Source organism: Carassius gibelio, chromosome A13, assembly GCF_023724105.1.
Source record: "Carassius gibelio isolate Cgi1373 ecotype wild population from Czech Republic chromosome A13, carGib1.2-hapl.c, whole genome shotgun sequence".
NCBI lineage: Eukaryota > Metazoa > Chordata > Actinopteri > Cypriniformes > Cyprinidae > Carassius > Carassius gibelio.
This window is the reverse complement of record NC_068383.1, coordinates 28,610,215-28,633,802: the sequence shown is the minus strand read 5'-3', so window position 1 is coordinate 28,633,802 and position 23,588 is coordinate 28,610,215. Positions and strand designations below refer to the sequence as shown.

Genomic DNA, 23,588 nt, shown 5'->3' with positions numbered 1-23,588 from the left:
GTCAGCTGTTCTCTGCTTACTCACCTGTATTAATAAACTGCTGCAGATGGATCTAACTGACTCCGCCGTTTCATCACAGAAAACTTCACCAACTCAAGATCCAGCAGAGTTTCGTCACCTCGCCAATGAGGTTTCATCCCAGGCAGCGGTGCTCGCTTCACATCAGCGGCAGCTGGTAAAACTAACCTCGCTCACAGAGGAACTTGTCAGATCTGTTCAGGCTCTAACCCCGCAGATTGCAGCGGCTAATCAGGCCGCAGCTCCCACCGCACCTGTCCCTCCACTGCCAGTCATGAGTACGATCTCAAACAATCCAAGATTATCCCTGCCTGAAAAGTATGACGGTTCACCCTCCACTTGCAAGGGATTTTTGTTGCAGTGCGAGCTCTATCTAAGCCAGCAGGCTCCAGAACATCGCACCGATGAGATCTTTTTCATCTGCACCCTGCTTACGGGAAAAGCGCTGGAGTGGGCAACGGCACTATGGTCAGGAGGTCAGCTCACGTCTATTTCCTATGATGCTTTTGTCACCCTATTCAGGGAAGTGTTTGAGCACCCAGCTGGAGGAAAGGATCCAGGGGAACTGTTACTCGCCCTGCGGCAAGGGAATTCCACTGCAGCGGATTACACTCTCTCCTTTCGTACGCTCGCCGCTCAGACTGGCTGGGGGGGAGGATCCTCTCAAACTACTATATCGGAAGGGGTTGAATACGGAGCTGCAGGGGGAACTTGCTTGTCGTGATGATGGAAAGACTCTCAGTCAGATCATGGAACTTGCCATCCGGCTCGATCATCTCATCCGGGCTCGCCGCACTCCAGTCAGGACCAGCCTGAATTTCAACCCGGTATGCACCTCAGAGCCCTAGCCCATGCAGATTGGATACACCCAGCTCTCCGAGGCGGAACGTGAGAGGAGAAGGCGCAATCGTTTATGCATGTACTGCGGTCAGGCTGGTCATTTCAGGGCTTCCTACCCGGTGAAACCCACTTCTCGGAACCCCGCTGCGGTGAGTCCACGTTCACTCTCTTCCCAAGCTCTCATTGTGGAAATTTCGTTAATTATTAATGGGCAGGTTATAAAATCGAGGGCTTTTATAGACTCGGGAGCTGCTGGAAATTTTATTGACGCAACCTTTGCAAAAACTCATCAAATCTCTCTCCGCTCTTGTGAACCCTCTGTGACAGTGACAGCTTTGGACGGGCGCCCCCTGGGGACAGGGGAGCGCCAGTACATTACACCACCTCTCACCCTCAGCATCGGCTCGCAACATAGGGAGACCATTCAATTCTACACTATTCATTCACCACTTCATCCTATGATTCTGGGGTTTCCGTGGCTGGAGAGACACAACCCGCAAATTTCCTGGTCTGAGAGGAGGATTACCCAGTGGTCTTCGTCGTGTCTGAATAAATGCATGCCCGCTGTCCAGGGTCCTGAATTGAGTGCCAGCCCCTCCGTGGACGTTAATCTACAGGAAATCCCCGCTGTTTACCATGACCTTGCCCAAGCATTCAGCGAGCGGGAAGCCTCACACTTACCTCCCCATCGTGCTGTTGACTGTGCTATTGAGCTCCTGCCAGGTACCATGCCACCACGCGGTCGTGTATACCCCCTATCTCAGCCAGAGACCGAGGCCATGAATTTGTATATAGAGGAACAGCTTGCCAAAGGCTTCATTACCCCCTCAACATATCCTGCTTCTGCCGGTTTCTTTTTTGTCAAGAAGAAGGATGGGGGTCTCCGACCGTGCATAGACTATCGGGGTCTCAATGAGATAACTGTCAAATAACGGTACCCTCTGCCTCTGGTCCCAGCTGCTCTTGAAATGCTCCGCACGGCCCGATATTTCACAAAGCTCGACCTACGAAATGCTTACAACCTTATTCGTATTCGTGAGGGTGATGAGTGGAAGACGGCGTTTTCGACAACCACCGGCCATTATCAATATCGGGTCATGCCGTTCGGCCTTTCCAACAGTCCTTCAGTTTTTCAAGCGTTTGTCAACGAGATCTTCAGAGACCTGCTCAATCGGAGTGTAATTGTGTATATTGACGACATCCTGATTTATTCAGACAACCTTGAAACGCACGTTCAGGATGTGCGAGCTGTTCTCAAACGCCTCATCGAGCACCAGTTGTATGCCAAGATACAGAAGTGCGAATTTCATCAGACGCGGATCTCGTTCTTGGGTTACATCATCAGCGCAGACGGAGTTGTGATGGATGACCAAAAGGTACAAGCTGTGGTTAACTGGCCTCGTCCCACATCAGTAAAAGAGCTTCAGCGCTTCTTGGGCTTCGCAAACTTCTACCGCCGATTCATTCGAAATTTCAGCATGATTGTGGCTCCTCTCACTTCTTTACTCCGAGGAGGAGGATGTTTCCGCTGGTCATCGGAATGCACTGCGGAATTTGAGAATTTAAAGAAGAGATTCACCACATCACCCATTCTCCATCACCCAGATCCTGAGAGAGAGTTTATTGTGGAAGTGGATGCTTCTAACACGGGCGTGGGTGCCATTCTGTCACAACGTCATGGTAGTCCAGCTAAAATGTACCCCTGCGCATTTTATTCCCGTAAACTCAATGCAGCAGAGCGCAACTATGATGTGGGCGATCGAGAACTTCTGGCGATGAAGGCTGCCTTTGAAGAGTGGAGGCACTGGCTGGAGGGGGCGTGTCATCCTTTCACTGTGCTTACGGACCACAGAAATCTGGAGTATCTCAAATCCGCCAAATGTCTGAATGCTTGCCAGGCGCGCTGGTCTCTCTTCTTCTCCCGATTTAATTTCAGAGTCACTTTCAGAGCAGGTTCTAAGAACGGCAAGGCGGATGCTCTCTCACGCCAGTTCGACAGTAAGGACGAGTGTTCTGAACCAGTTCCCATTCTGCCCTCATCTCTCATTGTCGCACCAGTACAGTGGGATATCATCACGGAGGTTTCTACAGCTCAGCAAAAACAGCCCGTACCACCGGAGTGTCCGGGGGACCGCCTCTTTGTTCCTCCCGAGCTCCGCGACCGTGTCCTCCAATGGGTTCATTGCACTCCCAGCGCGGGGCATCCAGGTATCACGGCCACCACTCAGCTAGTCTCCAATCGCTTCTGGTGGCCTTCCCTTCGAACTGACTTGATCAAGTTTGTTCATCAGTGTTCCACCTGTAACATGGTCAAGTCTTCTCACCTGAAACCAGCTGGTCTCTTACAGCCTCTGCCGGTGCCGCAACGCCCTTGGTCCCATATCGCCGTGGATTTTGTCACGGACCTTCCTCAGTCCCAAGGTTTCAACACCATCCTCTCGGTAATAGACCGGTTTTCAAAATCATGCCGTTTCATCCCTTTGTCTGGTCTTCCCACAGCCTTACAGACCGCCGAGGCCCTCCTCAATTATGTGTTTCGGCTTTTTGGCCTTCCTGAGGACATTGTAACTGACCGAGGCCCTCAGTTTACTTCTCGTGTATGGAGGGAACTATGCTCAAAGCTCAATATTAACGTAAGCCTCACCTCGGGCTACCATCCTCAGGCCAACGGGCAGGTTGAGAGGTTGAATCAGGACCTAACTCGTTTCCTACGGACCTATTGCCATCAAAATCAGCAGGAGTGGAGTCGTTTCCTTGTATGGGCTGAATACGCGCAGAATTCGTTAGTTAAGCACGCCACTGGACTGACACCGTTTCAGTGTGTCCTGGGATTTCAGCCTCCGCTCTTTCCGTGGGCGGGCGAGCCCTCCGATCTCCCGGCGGTAGATTCCTGGCTTCGGCGCAGCGAGGCCACTTGGGATGCTGCTCATGTGCATTTACAGCGGGCCATTCGCAAATATCAGCACTACGCGGATCGGAGGCGACGCGGGGGTCCCCGGTACCGTCCCGGGCAGTGGGTGTGGCTTTCAGCCCGAGATCTCCATCTCAAACTACCCAGCAAGAAATTATCCCCTCGCTTCATTGGTCCTTTCAAGATTCTGCGCCAGATCACCCCGGTCTCATTTAGGTTGGCTCTTCCCTCTCATTACAAAATCTCACCTACCTTTCATGTGTCTCTTTTCAGACCCGCAGTCACCCCCAGGAGAGAGGAGGGTCAGGAGGGGAACACACAGGTGCAGAATCCTCCCATTGAGGTTGGCGGTGCGGAGGCCTACCGGGTGCGAGCAGTACTGGACTCCAGACGACGTGGTGGGGCTTTACAGTACCTTATTGACTGGGAGGGGTACGGTCCAGAGGAACGGTCCTGGGTCAGGTCGCAGGACATTCTGGACCCCTCTCTACTTACCAGCTTTCATCGTGACCATCCTGACCGACCTGCTCCCAGACCCCGAGGAAGACCCCACCGACGTTCTGGTCCTCGCTTCCGGAGCCGCTCGCAGAGGAGGGGCTATGTCATGGAACGTTCTGCTACGCCCTCCTCTGGCGGTATCAGATCCCTCTCTCCTGAATATTAGGACTGCATTTCCCAGTGTCCCTCTCCCCAATCATCCCCGTCTAACCCTGCTTAATTATCTTGATTACCTTCTAGTATTTTCACCTGCACCTTGTGTTCTCCCCTTTATATTGACTGCTATTCCCTTTTATATTTTGTGAAGTTTTGATTTACTCCTGGTCTGTATTGTTATTATCTCTGATCGTTGTATCCCTATTGAGGAGATTATCTAAGTTCTCTACGAACGTCTGCTTAAGTTCCTTTTCATTGCCAGCCTGAGTTTATGTCAGCTGTTCTCTGCTTACTCACCTGTATTAATAAACTGCTGCAGATGGATCTAACTGACTCCGCCGTTTCATCACAACATGCATGCACCGATGATTAGTGACGAACCCCAAAACGCAGACAACAATATGCCTGAATTAGAAGCACAAAATTAGGCTTGCACGTATGATAGTCAGTGGAAGTGAGAAAAAAAGTGTTATGTTTTAAATATGGATATTTGTTTTATTTGACTATTTTTAATTTAACTCAGGTTAGATTTGTCTGAAAGAAGAAAGTCATATACACCTAAGATGCCTTGAGTATGAGTAAAACATAGGCTAATTTTAAATTTTAAATTTTTTAAGCAAAGTTGCTAATGGCCAATATGCCAGCACTGAACATTTTTCAGGATTTATTTCAGGATTTATGTCCATAAACAGGGTTTCTGCTGGTTTTATTAAGATAAATTCAAGACTTAAAAAAATAAGTCGCACCTGACTATAAGTCGTTATTGAGTTAATTAACTGATTGGCATGTCACCATATTCTAATTTGTTGAATTGGTGGGTTTTTGTTGAATGTGAGCCAAAATCAAAAGACCCAAAGACTTCTGCACTACTGCACTGCATTTATTTAATACACAAGTTTTACAATTTGAGTTGAATTACTAAAGTGAATGAACTTTTTTTATGACTTTCTAATTTGTTTAGATGCACTTGTATATCGGGCCTTTGCTCATAACAGCATTTTTAAATGTAGTTTTTAAAAGCTTAACAAACTCTACTGGTTTGGCTCTGTTTGCACTTATTTTGTCTCTCCTTCTGTTGGATTGCAGCCAAGAGTGTAGAATACACTAGTCAAAAAAAAAATATATATATATATATATACATACATACATACATACAGTACAGACCAAAACCAAAAGTTTGGAGACACCTTCTCATTCAAAGAGTTTTCTTTATTTTCATGACTATGAAAATTGTAGAGTGACACTGAAGGCATCAAGGGCTAATTGACCAAGAAGTAGAGTGATGGAGTGCTGTGCCAGATGACCTGGCCTCCACAGTCACCGGACCTGAACCCAATCGAGATGGTTTAGGGGTGAGCTGGAGCGCAGACAGAAGGCAAAAGGGCCAACAAGTGCTAAGCATCTCTCGGGGAACTCCTTCAAGGCTGTTGGAAGACCGATTCAGGTAACTACCTCTTGAAGCTCATCAAGAGAATGCCAAGAGTGTGCAAAGCAGTAATCAATGCAAAAGGTGGCTACTTTGAAGAACCTAGAATATGACATATTTTCAATTGTTTCACACTTTTTTGTTATGTATATAATTCCATTTATAATTCCACATAATTCATAGTTTTGATGCCTTCAGTGTGAATCTACAATTTTCATAGTCATGAAAATAAAGAAAACTCTTTGAATGAGAAGGTGTGTCCATACTTTTGGTCTGTACTGTATATACTTTAACATGACCTTCTAATTTGTTTAGATGCACCTGTATATTGGGCCTTTGCTCATAACAACATTTTTAATTGTATTTTTTAAAAGCTTACCAAACTCTACTGGTTTGGCTCTGTTTGCACTTATTTTGTCTCTCCTTCTGTTGGATTGTAGCCAATAGTGTACAATACACTAGTCAAAAAAATTAAAAAACTATATATATATAGTACAGACCAAAAGTTTGGAGACACCTTCTCATTCAAAGAGTTTTCTTTATTTTCATGACTATGAAAATTGTAGAGTCACACTGAAGGCAGCAAGGGCTATTTGACCAAGAAAGAGAGTGATGGGGTGCTGCGCCAGATGACCTGGCCTCCACAGTCACCGGACCTGAACCCAATCGAGATGGGTGAGCTGGACCGCAGACAGAAGGCAAAAGGGCCAACAAGTGCTAAGCATCTCTCGGGGAACTCCTTCAAGACTGTTGGAAGACCATTTCAGGTGACTACCTCTTGAAGCTCATCAAGAGAATGCCAAGAGTGTGCAAAGCAGTATTCAAAGCAAAAGGTGGCTCCTTTGAAGAACCTAGAATATGACATTTTCAGTTGTTTCACAATTTTTTGTTATATAATTCCATTTATAATTCCACATAATTCATAGTTTTGATGCCTTCAGTGTGAATCTACAATTTTCATAGTCATGAAAATAAAGAAAACTCTTTGAATGAAAAGGTGTGTCCAAACTTTTGGTCTGTACTGTGTGTGTATATATATATATATATATATATATATATATATATATATATATATATATATATATATATATATATATATATATATATTAGTGGTGGGCATATATATTACTTACTATGATCTTGAAATTAATCTAATTAATCTAGATTAAAATGGTTCATTCGAATTCTGCCGAAGGCATTCAGAATATGTGTTGTTACCCAAATAAAATTGACAAACAGTAAGTCTTTGAGAAGGGGTTTATCAAGCTAGGTGGTGCATTAGAAAATGAGCTCATCTCCTGTTTCCAAAATGCATCACAAAGTGCCTGAAAAAGTTGTAAACTAATTCCACATTGCACAAGGTGCAAACAACCTTACGCCTGTTTCACACCAATGTTTAAGTTTTTTTCAAGTTTGTAGGTGTCAAGGTGCAGAAACCAAATAATTAAATGTAAAATAGCACTGGATAGTCTTCAATGTAAAAATGAAATATACAATCAAACCTACATATATTCAGACACCTTCAACATTTCTTACATTATTAAAGTTTTGCTATATATATCAAAAATTATATCTGGTGTCTGAATAATTTTTGGTTTGACTGTTAAAACTACAAAGTAATTCAGTCAAGAGCATTGAGTGGTTTTAATTTCCATTTTCTTGGATTAACATTACAGCAGCCAGTTGCTAAATTAGGCGCTAAGTTTTCCTCAACTGTTTACTTTCACTTAAGAAATAACTGACAGTTTTTTCGAGCAAAATTTCCAAGGTGGATATTTTGACATATTTTGTATGTATTTGTCGGTACAAGAGCAAAAATAAGCAAATTTGATGGTCAAGTGTTTTGAGAAACCTTTCTCTGCATGAGCCCTGAACACCAGAACACTACGAGTACTGAATTGGACTCTTTCACATCTTTTTGTTTGTTCAAACTGCGATTTGTATTTGTTTCGTTCAGGTGCAGGAGGGACTTCGAAGAGAACTTCGCAGAGGAGAGCTCGGTTTACTGTCGCTGTCCGTGATACGTGGCTCTCTCTCTCGCACCGATCACAGCATGCGAGTAACCAGCTACTCCGCTCAGCTTTTCCGCGTCTTGTTTTTGGATGCTTTAATGTTTAAATCGACAAGCGGTAAGGCGTAAAAACCTGTGTAAAAGATAAGCTTTCGTGACAATGCGCAGCAGTGGCCCGTCAACTGTCCTGAGCATCTTTTTAGGCTGGCCTCAGCCAGTCAGTTATATAAAATATCAAGGTGAAAGTCATCATAGCTTGCTTAGTATAGACCCAGCTCCCAACCCAACTTTGAGAATAGATTAACGGCGATTTTTTTTATTTTTATCGCCCGATAAGAGTCCGATCACGGCCCACCACTAATATATATATATTTGCTGTAAAGGTACCATTCTTTACTCACTTTCTGTATATAATTCACAATATAATATCATTCACAATTTGAATATGGACCAATGTCCACATATACTTCTAAGTTTGAGGAGGGACAAACATTGACAGTAACAAATTTTTTATTGTTATCTCTATGAATGAAAATGAGAAATGTAGATGTTTAAGACATAAATTAATGACATTTTATTTATTTTTTGGGTGAATCCATTTACGCCTACTGTAAGCAGAGACAACAAGTGATTATTATATTATTGTATGTGACTATAGAGTTTCCCAAAGGCATCATAAAAATATATAGAATTTTGTAATTTTATAATTTATTTTTCAATCACTTATAGATGGCTAACATTTCTGAATGTTTTCCCAATGTACTAAATTGCAGTTTCTCAAACTAATTTACTTGCAATAGTCATGTTGTCTTGCCTATTGCAGGACTTGCTGTGCTGAAGCATGTTTTAACACCAAGAATGAAAGCATCACATGTTGCCATTGAGACTATGAAGGAACACCTGGATGCTGTCTATGATGTAACTGTTGCATATGAGGGAACACTCACAGAAGATGGCCAGAGACGTCCTGCTCCTACAATGCCAGGTATGTTGTTATTGCCATACATTCAGTTTGCAAGCATGTTTACTTTCCTTAAATGAGACCGGAAAGAAGTGTTAAACCACAAATTGAGGACTGTAAAAATACAAATATGTTAATTTATTTATTATTCCTTTTTATTCAAAACAATTACAAACATGCTTAATAAGAAGCATTGCAAGAACGCGTCTGTCTCTGGCTGCATTTACTTGACTCAGAAATCTGAGGGGTCGTGTGCACCTTCACTTTGAATGGGCATGTATACAGTACACTTACTGTGTGCTGTAATACTACATAAAAATCATGATCCTGAGTGATTCATCTTTTATGAATCATTAAAATAATTGTATCTGGGACACTGTGAGCATGAAGACGGTAGTGTTTACCTAACATTTTTAAAGCTTTGCTTAAAGGTACGCTATAAATGGGTGGTGATCATATATTTGCTAGAGATTAAACCCAGTGAGAAAAATTACTTTTTACAGTTTATTTTTGTTTTCCTTATTTATTACATAAACCATAAACTACATTAATTTTTCTTGCCACAGCTTCATAATGAACTGAAAATAATTTTAAACTTCTCATAATAACATAAAATAACAGTGTGTTTTAACATCATTGCTTTGTTAAATCATCTTTCAGTTGAACTAAAAAATAAATTGCTATGTGACTTAATGCACTTATCAAGTCACGAAAGGCTGTGATTTGATTAAATAATTGTAGTCAGTGTTTATTTACATACACTGAGCAACTTGGAACACAATGTGTGCCAGCCATTTCATATTTTCATATTTTATAACATTCTTGTAGACAGGCAGCATGCCAATAGATTTGTAGTGAGAAATGTCTGTGATGGTAAAACACACTGCAGTTTTCTGTCAAAAATGAAATCTTTGAAGTGAAGTGAACGAATTTCGCTATGTTATATATGAAATAATTTATATGAATGCTCTTTTTAATTTTAGTTCACTTTCATAAACATTTTTTAATTGCTGTGTTTGGTTTTTTGTTTGATTGTTTTCTGTCAGATGGTTGTCTGAAATGCCTTATCCTTATTCTATCTTGAATTCTCTGTTTAATAGAGTTCCTGTGCCAGGAATGCCCCAGAGTTCACATCCACTTCAACCGCTTGGGCATGAGGGAAATTCCTGCAGAGCCAGTGTTCTTCCGCAGATGGCTGCATGAAAGATTTGAAATCAAGGACAAGTGAGTATCCTAATTACATATACTACAAACAATTACATATATATACCCTAACTACTTGTGGTTACACTTTATTTTATGGCATCCGTGTTACAGTGTAATTGTACTGTTAAGTACTTGGTAATGTTCTCCTCTATGCCCACCTCTCTAAAATACGTACATTTTTATAAAGCTCAACGTTCTGAAAAGCGAGGTATGCTCTGATTGGCCAGCTATTCTATGTGTTGTGATTGGCCAGATGCTTCAAGCGTGTGACGGAAATGTTACACCCTTTACAATATTGTGATGGCTGTGTCCTTGTGCGACGAGACAAAATAAATCAAACCCAAGGCATTTATTGCATCCAGTGGGGAAATTACTGATTATAATGTCTTTTACTGCCGTATAACATAAAACCATGTGTATTGTGATTGGAGAAACGCCAAACAGCAAACGACAAACAGCAAGCACTACTCTACAGTGCTCAAAACTCATGTTTGCAATGTCATTGGCTAATTCTTTAAATATTAAATAATACTTACAGACTATGAGTCAGAACAGCTGGCATTGTAGGCTGCTCTCTGTGTTTCAGGAAACAGTCCAATATAAAATGAGCTGCACACATCTTAATATTTGGTTTGAACTTTTCTGGAACAGTGTTGTAAATACAACTTAACTACAGCTTAACCACTGATTTATAGTTGTGTTCTCTTTTGGAAGGCCAAAAAAAGTATTTAAATTTTCGCAACAAAACGCGCAGTGTTTCCATGACATGGCAGTGGCAGCAGCTGCGATAATCAGAGATACGCCTTCCTTCTTTGCATGAACATTTTGGCGGTGATATGCAAATCTTCCCACACAGTGATGTAGACATGTGGGGATGTGTTTAACCAAGGCATTATAGGAGGCCGTGGACGAGTCTTAACTTCTATAAAGAATATATCTTTGGGTTTGAGACTTTAGTCTTTGCAACTTAGGTAAGGCTTAATTTATTGTTATTACTATAGTAATTACATGTAATGTGTAACAAGGCATTTTATTTTGGTTATGTCATGTTTACAAATTTGCTGATGGACAGGGTTCCCATGATCATGAAAATCTTGGAAAGCTCCTAGAAGTTCATTGGTCAAAAAAAAAAAAAAAAAGTGTTTTGATACTGTTTGCAAGAGTTACATCTAAAAGCTACATATACTTTGTATATACTTTGTATCACCAGCAAACATACACTCATTTACATCCTTCTCTTCACTCTCTGAGGCAGAAGTCTCCAAACTCATCCTTTATAACAGTGATCCTCAAATCTGGCTCGCGAAATCCAGTTTCCTGCAGAGTTTAGCTCAGACTCTAATTAAACACACCTGCCTGTGATTTTCTAATGATACTGAAGACATTGATTAGCAAACTCATGGGTGTTTGATTAGGGTTAGAGCTAAACTTCGCAGGAAAGTGGATCTCGCGAGCCAGATTTGAGGATCACTGCTTTATAATAACCCTACTACTTGCCTGCTTGATCCTATTTCATCTCATCTCCTTCATGCCATTTGTTTTGCAGTTGTACCTGCAGTCACTCACATCATCAACACATCCCTCCACACTGGTGTTTTTCCCTCATCATTTAGACGGGCTCGTATAACTTCACTACTTAAGAAACCCACCCTCAACCCATCTCTTTTAGAGAACTATAGACCAGTTTCCCTTCTTCCTTTCATTGCAAAAACACTTGAACGAGCTGTGTTCAACTAAGTCTCTACATTTCTCACACTCAACAACCTCCTTGACAGCAACCAATCTGGCTTCAGAAGTGGACATTCAACTGAGACTGCCTTGCTCTCAGTTGTTCAAGTTCTAAGACTGTCAAGAGCGGAATCCAAATCTTCAGTACTTATCCTGCTTGATTTGTCCACTGCTTTTGACACGGTTAAACACCAGATTCTCCTATCAACCCTACTGGCAAAGGACATCTCAGGACCTACACTCCAATGATTTGAGTCTTACCTATCAGATAGGTATCATGGAGAGGTGAGGTGTCCAAGTCACAACATCTAACTACTGGGGTGCGTCAGGGCTCAGTTCTTGGACCACTTCTCTGCTCTGTCTACATGGCACCATTAGGTTCTGTCATTCAGAAACATGGCTTTTCATACCACTGCTATGCTGATGAAACTCAACTCTACCTCTCATTCTATCCTGATGATCCAACGGTAGCTATTCGCATCTCAGCTTGTCTAACAGACATTTCTTTTTGGATGATGGACCATCACCTTCAACTCAACCTTATCAAGACAGAACTGCTTGTGATTCCAGCAAACCTATCGTTTCATCACAATTTCACCATCAAGTTAGGCACATCAACCATAACTCCTTCAAAAAAAAAGGCTAGAAGCATTGGAGTTATGATTGATGATCAGCTGTCTTTCTCAGACCACATTGCTAAAACTGTCCGATCCTGCAGATTTGCTTTATTCAACATCAAGAAAATCAAGCCCTTTCTTTCGGAACATGCTGCACAACTCCTTGTTCAAGCTCTTGTTCTGTCCAGGCTCGACTATTTCAATGCCCTGTTGGCAGGTCTTCCGGCCAGTTCTATTAAAACTTTACATTTAATCCAGAATACAGCAGCAAGATTCATTTTTAATGAGCCAAAAAGAATACAAGTCACACCACTGTTTGCCCTGGCTACCAATAGCTGCTCGCATACAATTCAAGGTGTTGATGTTTGCCTACAAAACTACCACTGGCTCTGCACCCATTTACCTCAATTTGTTACTTCAGACTTATGTGCCCTCTAGAAGCTTGCGATCTGCAAGTGAACGTCCCTTGATTGTGCCATCCCAAAGAAGCACAAAGTCACTTTGCCATCTTCAAGTATCGGCTTAAAACCCATCTCTTCCATCTTTATTTGACCCTCTAACTTTAACACTCACTATTCTAATTCTATTCTTTAAAAAAATCTAACTACCTTTCTAATCTTTTTGTATTCTATTTTCTTTTAATTTATTATGCAATTGTGTGTGTGTGTGTATACTCTAACACTAGCTTGCTCTATTCTTTTTCTATTCTATCTGTTTTCTTTTTATTTATTATATTATTTAAAAGCCAATGCTACATGTAATGTGTTAACCTAACTGAGACTTGTTAGCGCTTATATATTATTGCTCTTTTTGTAGTTTTTGATTGCTTCCACTGTCCTCATTTGTAAGTCGCTTTGGATAAAAGTGTGTGCTAAATTAATAAATGTAATATAATGTAAATGTAGCGTATTGACCAGATAACATTCATTTAAATATTCAGAAAGATTTTTAATCTAGAGACCTCAAATCTAGGCCCGGGGCCCGGCCCTGGCCCGAAAAGCTCAGGCCCTAGCCCGACCCGTGTCCGACAGCTCATCAGAATTATCAGCCCGAGTCGGACACGAGCCGTGTTTTTATTTATTTATTTTATTTTATTACACAGCGGAAGCCTGCCCTATTTGCAGCAATTAAAATAGTTCACTTTTGTGTTATGTTTCTTTTCATTTCTTTATCAAGTTAATTTAGAAAAATGTTTGGAGTATTTTTTTTAAATGACGATTAACGTTAATCAGCCGGCTCGGCTGTAGGTTAAAACACATTTAATCAAGTAAGCCTTTCAAATCAACGCTAATACTTTACTGGGCTACAATAAAATCCATATATATATAAAACACTTCAAGCATATCACACAGACAGTTAATTTAATAAATGTTTATTTATCAAATCACAGTGAGTAAATTTAAAAAAATTGAAATACTGACGCAGGCTCGCAAACGAAATGAGAAATAGCCTACAATCTAAACAAATTAAATTAAATTAATTAAAAACAAACTTGCAGGTTGTCTTACCTCAAAAATCCACCACATAACATTTTTTTCCATTAGTTTCCAACAGTTAAACGAAAATAAAGTCCAGTCAAACAAAAAGTTAGAACAGTCTCTTACAGAGCATTGTGGAGAAAAAGAATAGCATCCAGTGTGGAAGGTTTTAACCCTGTCCTCCTCTCTTCCTGCTGCACTGATGACACGTTTGCTGCTGTTGCTGCTGGCGGGACACTAAACAGCGAGCCAGTCTTGACAGTCGCGGTAGCAGGGTCTCGTCCTGTTTCCACCATAGCAGCACATCTCGTCCATCACCTTCCATGTTGTGATTGAGGCGCATGTATCGCTGTCATCCTCGTCCTGTTCCACAATGTTTTCAAACTCGGCCAGCGCTCTCTTCTTTGCTGTGTGGCCAGCAGCAACAGGTGCAGACACAGAAATGCTCGCCGCTGCATGAATCATCATTTTATAATTATTAGTTGGCCAACTAGGCTATGATTAATACATTCACTTAGAGGCCTATAATAGCTACTACTACAATAAGTGGATATAAGTGAAGTATAATCGTGGGTAGCGCTGACGGAAAACCGTACGTGCGTGCATGAGACTGTCATGTCAGTATGTCAGTGTAATTATAACGGGTTGAATTATCAGATTATGAAAGTTATGAGGTTATGAAATGTCTTTCTATGTTTGTTTTTCTATCATCGACGTCAACTTGTGGTGTACACATGTGCAGGTTTGGGGCCAGGTACACATGTGCAGGTTTGGGGCCAGGTACAGCTGTGTATCGCTGTCGTGGTAAGCCACCACATCTGGAATGTGTGTCTTGGTGTGGGTGTTGCTTTTCCACAACCTGACATTGACAGTGTCTTTAAGTTTGTAGACTTGGCTTGACTCGCTTATGGGTTGGTTCAGGAGCACATCCACTTCCCTTTGTTTGGAATTGACGTGCAATAAGATGGTGCTATCCAGAGAGTAGAACAGGTATATTTGTAGCAGGTCAGCTGGCGTGGTGATGGCGTAAGCCAGCACAGTTAGCACAAGGCTTAAGGGTATCATGTACGGTGGGGTTCTGCCCGTGGTTAGGCTGTCATTGGAGGAGCTATCCTCCCACAGCAGGTCTGTCGTTAATGCTGTAACCAGCTGAGTCTGGGCAAAGTCATTATGGAAGAAAATAAACAGCGGTTTCATGGAGTTCACGGTCTGGTTCGCTGCATTGACACTGGACATACCAATGTTAAACAGAGTTCTGGCAGCAGCCGCGGCTCTGAGCAAAGCTCCCGGGAACTGTTTGGAGCGGTGATGGTGTCCAAACTCCAATTGTGTAACAGTCACTTTGAAATTGGGTGGGTGTGTTGGGAGTGACCACAGCCTGTTGTTTAGTGCGCCAGTTTTGGCGAGGGTGTCAGTTTGATCTTTTAGGTCCTTGTCTAGACCTGGTAGCTTCGAGGGTCCTTTTACCTTCTTCCAGAACAAAGTCACATTGTGTGTTTTTGTGATGTTGTCACATTGCTGGAACAGGTGTTGGAGTTTGACTGGCCTGTTGTTTGCAGTTTTGAAACTATCCTGTTTCATATTTGGAAGATGGCACACAAAATTGAGTCTAGCATAGTTAGAGTTTATACAGGCTTTGTTCAAACAGATGTTGAATTCAGCTGGTGAGTTGGCGTAGTCGAACAGACACCTGTTGAAGGTGAACTGTTGGATCCCAAATGTGAATGCCAGCTTGTGTTGGTTTTCCGGGTGCACCAGAAAGATTGTTGCTCCTCTGATTCGGGGCATTTCTTGTTCTAGCTGGGTCCTGTGCCATTGTGACAGTGGCACCTGTTGATTCAGTTTCGTTAAGTTTTAAACCATTCTTCCTTTGAAGGTCGAACTGCTTTTGTTTTTGGTGAAGGGTAGTTCCTCTTTAGCAACGAAGTAGGCCGTGTTAAATTTCAACATCTCTGCCTCATCTGCGCTCTGATTGACAGTCATTTGTCTTCTAAAAGCAACCGGCAGTGGCGTTGATTTGATTTATAATCATGTCAAGGCATACTCAATGTTTTAGGCTGAGATTGTGTTTAATCAGTGTATTGTGTTTAAACTGCGAAGTGCCTGTACTTTTGGCAAACTTTGTGTTCCCCGCAGTTCTGGGATAGCTGCTGCAGTATTCGCAATTCATATAGTTCGAGTACTTATAGTATCTCAGCCAGCTGAATTCTTTCAGCCAGTCTTCTTGAAAATGGTGAGTGCGTGCTTTTTCGCCACACCAACCTCTGACTCTGCATCATCATCCGACAGTGACACTGTAGACTCTGGCACTGGTACACTAGCCGCAGGTCAGAAGAACGAATCAATAGTTCGCTTGCTCATAGCCAAGATGCACACCACGCACATATCAGGTTGTGATGATATTTGTTTCAGTTTCCTTCCCACAGATGTTTACGCTCACTCGATTATCTCTAAGCTCCTCCCCCTCCACACATTTTAGCCACTTACAGTGGCCCTTCAATATTCTTCTCACACGCATTGGGCGCCTCACAGACAGGCATCACTCAATGAGACGGGAGTGTGTGCTCGCATCTCATGAGTATGTGTGCGAGTGTGTGTGTTTGCGTGCGTGTGCGCTCGCGTCTCATTGATTATTTCATTGCTCATTTCATTGATCATTGACGTGCCCCTTCCACGTTTAATGTATAAAAAAAATACGGAGGGTGGAGGAGGCAAATGTACTGGTCACACATGTGTGACTGGATGTAAAATTCAGTTGCACACTCAAATTTTGGTCACAAAATGTGACCATTTGGTCGCAGTCTGGAGTCCTGACATTAGAAACACTGTACATACCAGATCTGTCGTAATAACGAGTCATAAACACATCCACAACTGTAAATCCCGGTTTAGTTAGAAAGGTAAGGGTCCACTGAATGACATCTCATGAAGCACGTTTAGTCCAACGAAGCAATAACGTTTTAATATGGATCATAATTCCTTTGTTTACATTTCAGTTTTTCAGCGACAGAACTGTTTGCATCTGTTATGGAATAACTCATGGTCGGAAACTGCGTCTTGGTAGAAAAAGAAACGGCATGGTTTTGCAGAGTACAGTGTCACAAACAGAATGAGACAATCCACTGGAAAAAAGAATGAATGAAAGATAGGCGAAAGATAGTTTATTTGAATTTTGGCGCTCCCCCGTAACCCGCTCTGACACACCTGTCAGCTGATGGAGGCGGAACTTATAGCGATTGTTTTTTTCTTTGTTTCTTTTATTTTTCAACAGTTTTTATATATGTGAGAGTGTGTTTTATGTTGAATAAATAAATAAATAAATTTAAATAAATGTATGCATTTAGCAGACGCTTTTATCCAAAGCGACTTACAGTGCATTCAGGCTATCAATTTTTACCTATCATGAATGTGAATGTACAGTATTGTTCAAAATAATAGCAGTACAATGTGACTAACCAGAATAATCAAGGTTTTTCGTATATTTTTTTATTGCTACGTGGCAAACAAGTTACCAGTAGGTTCAGTAGATTCTCAGAAAACAAATGAGACCCAGCATTCATAATATGCACGCTCTTAAGGCTGTGCAATTGGGCAATTAGTTGAATTAGTTGAAAGGGGTGTGTTCAAAAAAATAGCAGTGTGGCATTCAATCACTGAGGTCATCAATTTTGTGAAGAAACAGGTGTGAATCAGGTGGCCCCTATTTAAGGATGAAGCCAACACTTGTTGAACATGCATTTGAAAGCTGAGGAAAATGGGTCGTTCAAGACATTGTTCAGAAGAACAGCGTACTTTGATTCAAAAGTTGATTAGAGAGGGGAAAACCTATAAAGAGGTGCAAAAAATGATAGGCTGTTCAGCTAAAATGATCTCCAATGCCTTAAAATGGAGAGCAAAACCAGAGAGACGTGGAAGAAAACGGAAGACAACCATCAAAATGGATAGAAGAATAACCAGAATGGCAAAGGCTCAGCCAATGATCACCTCCAGGATGATCAAAGACAGTCTGGAGTTACCTGTAAGTACTGTGACAGTTAGAAGACGTCTGTGTGAAGCTAATCTATTTTCAAGAATCCCCCGCAAAGTCCCTCTGTTAAAAAAAAGGCATGTGCAGAAGAGGTTACAATTTGCCAAAGAACACATCAACTGGCCTAAAGAGAAATGGAGGAACATTTTGTGGACTGATGAGAGTAAAATTGTTCTTTTTGGGTCCAAGGGCCACAGGCAGTTTGTGAGACGACCCCAAACTCTGAATTCAAGCCACAGTACACAGTGAAGACAGTGAAGCATGGAGGTGCAAGCATCATGATATGGGCATGTTTCTCCTACTATGGTGTTGGGCCTATTTATCGCATACCAGGGATCATGGATCAGTTTGCATATGTTAAAATACTTGAAGAGGTCATGTTGCCCTATGCTGAAGAGGACATGCCCTTGAAATGGTTGTTTCAACAAGACAATGACCCAAAACACACTAGTAAACGGGCAAAGTCTTGGTTCCAAACCAACAAAATTAATGTTATGGAGTGGCCAGCCCAATCTCCAGACCTTAATCCAATTGAGAACTTGTGGGGTGATATCAAAAATGCTGTTTCTGAAGCAAAACCAAGAAATGTGAATGAATTGTGGAATGTTGTTAAAGAATCATGGAGTGGAATAACAGCTGAGAGGTGCCACAAGTTGGTTGACTCCATGCCACACAGATGTCAAGCAGTTTTAAAAAACTGTGGTCATACAACTAAATATTAGTTTAGTGATTCACAGGATTGCTAAATCCCAGAAGAAAAAAAAATGTTTGTACAAAATAGTTTTGAGTTTGTACAGTCAAAGGTAGACACTGCTATTTTTTTGAACACACCCCTTTCAACTAATTGCCCAATTGCACAGCCTTAAGAGCGTGCATATCATGAATGCTGGGTCTTGTTTGTTTTCTGACAATCTACTGAACCTACTGGTAACTTGTTTGCCACGTAGCAATAAAAAATATACTAAAAACCTTGATTATTCTGGTTAGTCACATTGTACTGCTATTATTTTGAACAATACTGTATCTGCATGATTACCATCTGTTTGAGTGCAAATCAGCCCAAATCAGCTCGCTATTACTGTATGATCGCTATTACTGTATGATCATGGCTATCAAAGTGAACGCGTCTATATGAATAGAGAGAGTGGATTATTTACTTTATGGCATATCTGTGTTATTACCATCCGTTTAAGTGGCCATCAGCACTTATTTGCATCGTAATTCATTGTAAATACTGCATTTCTAGCAATCTCAGGATGTTCTGTAATTGGCAAACAAAGTTAAATCTCTTTTTATTTTTCTTATTATTCTTATTTTTCTTACTCAAATTATTCTTATTGTATTTTTCTAGTGCTCAAATAAATCACTAATATGATGTCTAAGTTTCTGTCTAGTGTTTTATAACTACTTTAAAAAAAACTATGCAGTGGTATTTTTACTGACTAAATAGTTTGTAGAAGCCTTCAATACTATTGGGAAATATATTTTCTTATATTTGGGGTGTGGGGGGTCTAGACATAGTCTCAGAAAAATATTTACAGGACTCTCATTTTTCATGATATCTTATTCAGATTTGAAATAGAAACTCATGAGACATGTGGCTTTCCACTCATTAATTTCCTAGATTGCTCCACTCCAATAAATCCACTCACACTATAAAATTAAATCAGTCATTTCTAAACCAGCTTCTCATCAGTGCATCTTCACTACACTATTCACTACAGTGACCTGCTACATGCTGCGATACAAGACTGTCTCTCGCATTTCGGGACAGTCGACAGAACTGTCACTTGACTAATCAGGTCATTGTTGCATTGTCACAAAAAATATAGAATTTGCACTACTTTAAGTATTTTACTCGTGGGCTCCAAAGGCTGTATTATGTGCCCTCACAGTCACATCATATTTGTGCTGCACAAAAATTGTGCATATAAAGCCGCCTCGCGAGTATTATGTAAGAGTTATTTTTCGTAGTTTGAGTTTAAGCAACCAAATACAACACAAACAGTTATTTGTCTACCCTTTAAGTGGAGATCTGTCTCCTGCAGCTTGTGCGCGGCGCGTCAATCTGAGTGGAGGCGTGGTGAGTGACGAGGTTTCTCTGAGAGCTTGAGGATCAGTGTTACGTAGATCTTATTGGCAAGCTCTTTTTAAAAATTATCTTTGGTTAAATATTTGCAAAACCCTCTAATTTAAAATAATTATAACGGATTATAATAGATATTTGAAGTCTGGATAGTTTTTTCACGGCAAATCTGATAGGGTTAGGGTATGACAACTGTTATTCTCTGCTACAGAGTCCTGCACATGTCTTAAATTTAGGCCCTTTAACCCTGCCCGTGTCCGACATCAGAATTACCGGCCCGAGGCCATCTTTTTTTCCTCCTTCTCCTTAAACAGTTTATACTAGCATTAAAATAGTCCAGTTTTATATTTATTTTCAAGAGATTATATTTTGTTTCTTTTTTATTAAGGTTAATTCGTGGCTGTGATCTGTTTTTATTTGTGTGCAGTCACAATATCAACAAATGTTGTGCTTTTGTATAATGGGGAAAAACAACATGATGTGCTTCCTGGCGTGTCATCTTTAACAGGAGAACAAAAATGAACCGACCCTCAGCGAAAACATGCCTCACAGACATGATAAATATATCTATAGAAAGCTTTAAATTACTACATAATGAAAAACAAATCAAAATCAAAAGCTGCATAAAGATGAACTTCTCTTTAAAGGCGGGTCTATGGAGAAGGTGAGTCAGGATCAGCAATTCATCCTTGTTACACAGAATCAGAAAACACTAGTTTATTAGTAAATAATTCAAATATCTCCATACTATTTATTTAAAAATAAGGAGAAGCCTAAAACAGTGATGTGAAAATTTTCCCAAGGCCGGCCCGAGTGGCGTAAAAAGGAGGAGGGGGGTCCGCCAAATGAGGTGTCGGATCGGATTCCGGAGACAAATTAAGCCCTGGCCATAGCTAAATATCTCTACTATGTGAGCCTAAAATGCATCATATTATTTGTAGCATATTTTTGTGTTTCGTGTTCGTATTTTTGTGTTTTGTGTATATTTGTGTACAGATGTTTCATGTTCCCCTGTAGTATAGTTTAATAAACATCCATATGTATTCACACTTGGTTGTCTTTGTTTGCTGCTCACAGGACGAGGTCACTTTAACATTCCAGTTTCGCTACATGCTCTGGGAGCAATGTGTTAGTAGTAAAATAATTTTTCGTGGCCATAGAAATTATCTTACTTAGTCAATAAACAGTTAACACTGTCTGCCCTGCGGATGAACAAATAATTTTATTGTACTATTAATACTAAAATGCTACAAGTAATTCCTGAAGATGAATGTAGTTAATAATAACTCGTTATGATTAATTATGTACATCTCACTTTGAACTAATTTGTTACACTTTAAAGTGGTTAAACTAGAGACAAGCCACATAAACATTTAATGAGAATGTTGGGTTATTTCCCAATATGTACTGTATAAATAACAATGTGACAAGAATAGTGGTGTTGCCATTCTTTATGATAAATCACTGTTGATTAACAAATTATTGTGTACTGGAAATACTGGATTATTTTAAAATGGTGGTTTAGTTGCAAGTTTAAAACGTTTTGAAAATATGTTATTCTTTCTCTTTAGGCTTCTAACTACTTTCTATGATCCTGAAGATCCTGAGAAAAAGTGCAGGTTCCCTGGAGAATGCCAAAAGTCACAACTTAGTCTTACAAAGACATTGCCTTCTCTGCTGATTTTGGGTGGCCTCACTTTGCCAATGCTGTTAACAGAGTCAGGAAGAAAACTCTATCTCAATACCTGGCTCTATGGTACTCTGATTGGATGGGTGTGGGTAAGTGTAAGTCCATAAACTAGCCAAACTGGGGTGGGGGGGGGCATCCATATCAACACTTTGGTTTCATCATTTAATTCATTTATCACCATAGTTTATTTTTGGCTCATAGTATACATCGAAGAGGATTATTTAATTTTTTCATTTGTTTTATTTTATACTCTTAACTGGCAGAAAGATAAAACAGTAACACTGTGTCTGCACTGCAAACAAGTATGAGATGCAAAAAAACTAAAATGTCCCAGTTGTCAGCATAATATGCTTACAGCACTGTAGACGGATGTGAAGATTTATAATAGGAATGTTTCAGTATTGTTGCATGTCATCATTGAGTTGTGATTTTGACCCAATGTTAGTGTTTCTATACGATCTGAGCTCAATTGTAATCTGAAATGCAAAAATGGATAACAATATGGAACACAGAGACGATGTTTGTGTTTGGTATTAATGTTGAGTATACCCATGGCAGTCTTGAAACATTTTTCATTTAACCATATGATTGGCCTTGTTGGAACCATGTGTTTTTAATTTACAGTATGCAAGTTTTTTTTTTTTTTTTTTTTTTTTTTTTTTTGTGTAGTTCTGAATATTGTTAATGATTTCTAAAATCAGTTGTGTTTACAGGGCCTGTATTTCATTATCCTGATGGGTTTTCTTTTAGAATATTTGGAGTATTTTATTATTTTATGCTGATTTTCATTATGTAATTCAAGTATTTTTTTTGTTATGCGCATTGGGTTTTGTTTGTATGGGTTTTGATTTGTATTATTTTTTTATTATTATTTGATGCCAAGATCTAAAAAGCCTGTCAGATATGGGCTTTTTATTATCAGTGTTTGCACTGTTGCTAAATATTTCACAGATAGTTGCTTAAATTACTTGTTGCAGGAGTATTAAAGATTGTTCAATCAAAAATATATTGATTTTTTTTTTCAACTCTGTTATTCAAAGCATATATGACAGGGATAGGCAACTCCTGGAGGGCCACTATACTGCAGAGTTTAGCTTCAGCCCTTATAAAAACTCACCTGCATGTATCTATCTAGTAGTCCCGAAAACACTGATTGCCTTGTCTAGGTGTGTTTAATTAGGGTTGGAATTAAACTCTGCAGGACAGTGGTCCTCCAGGACTGAAGTTGTCTATCCCTGATATATGACTTTATTTCTTTGACACAACCCATTTTCCATGTGTTTTTAGGGCTTCCTCTAGAGCAATAATTTGGTCAACATGAGAAATCTGAGACGTTTGTGGTGGATCCTTAGTTCCCTGGTTGTTTTTAAATGTACAAATGTCCTCAATTTGCTCATGCCATAAACTGTCTTCTAAAATATTGTTTTTATTGGTAGTGTATATATATATATTTTGCTATAACTTCAACAGGAAGCTCTACTTAAGCTTCTGGGTCACTTTAGATAGAAAGGTCAGTGGGAGCTCCCACATTAAAAATATTTGTTGACACAGTTGATTGCACCTATACCAATAATTTATAATGTGATTGTTATTGAAGTCCATAAAAAGTCTAAAAACATTATGATGGGAAATATATTTGACATTTGGAGAGTATGGGAATTTTAAAAGAAAATGAGGCAATAGCACAAATGCCTTCAGTACAAGTTCATAACCCAAAACTTTAACCCTTAAATAGTATCAAGCACTTGTTGACAAAATCACAGATCACAGTAGGATTCCTACAATCATTGAAAATCTGGAAAGCCTTGGAAATGTATCAGTCAAAAAAGTGTTCCGGAAGCTATGTTTTTAAACTGTAGTTAGCCAAAAGCTGCATATATATTAAAAGTAGTAAATATTTAAAGTAGTAAAACATATTTAAAGTAGTAAAACTAA

The 23,588-nt window shown here is 40.2% G+C and overlaps 1 protein-coding gene across 1 annotated transcript in view; it reads left to right on the top strand.

Moving 5' to 3' along the window:
• Nucleotides 1-22,657, top strand: part of LOC128026731 (1-acyl-sn-glycerol-3-phosphate acyltransferase epsilon) — a 75,360-nt gene extending 52,703 nt beyond the window's left edge. The window contains exons 6-8 of the mRNA XM_052613999.1: nucleotides 8,684-8,845; nucleotides 9,922-10,045; nucleotides 21,535-22,657. Of these exons, the coding sequence (XP_052469959.1) occupies nucleotides 8,684-8,845; nucleotides 9,922-10,045; nucleotides 21,535-21,760 (512 nt within the window). The 3' untranslated portion in view covers nucleotides 21,761-22,657. The remainder of the gene's footprint in view (nucleotides 1-8,683; nucleotides 8,846-9,921; nucleotides 10,046-21,534) is intronic.
• Nucleotides 22,658-23,588: the final 931 nt, after the last annotated feature.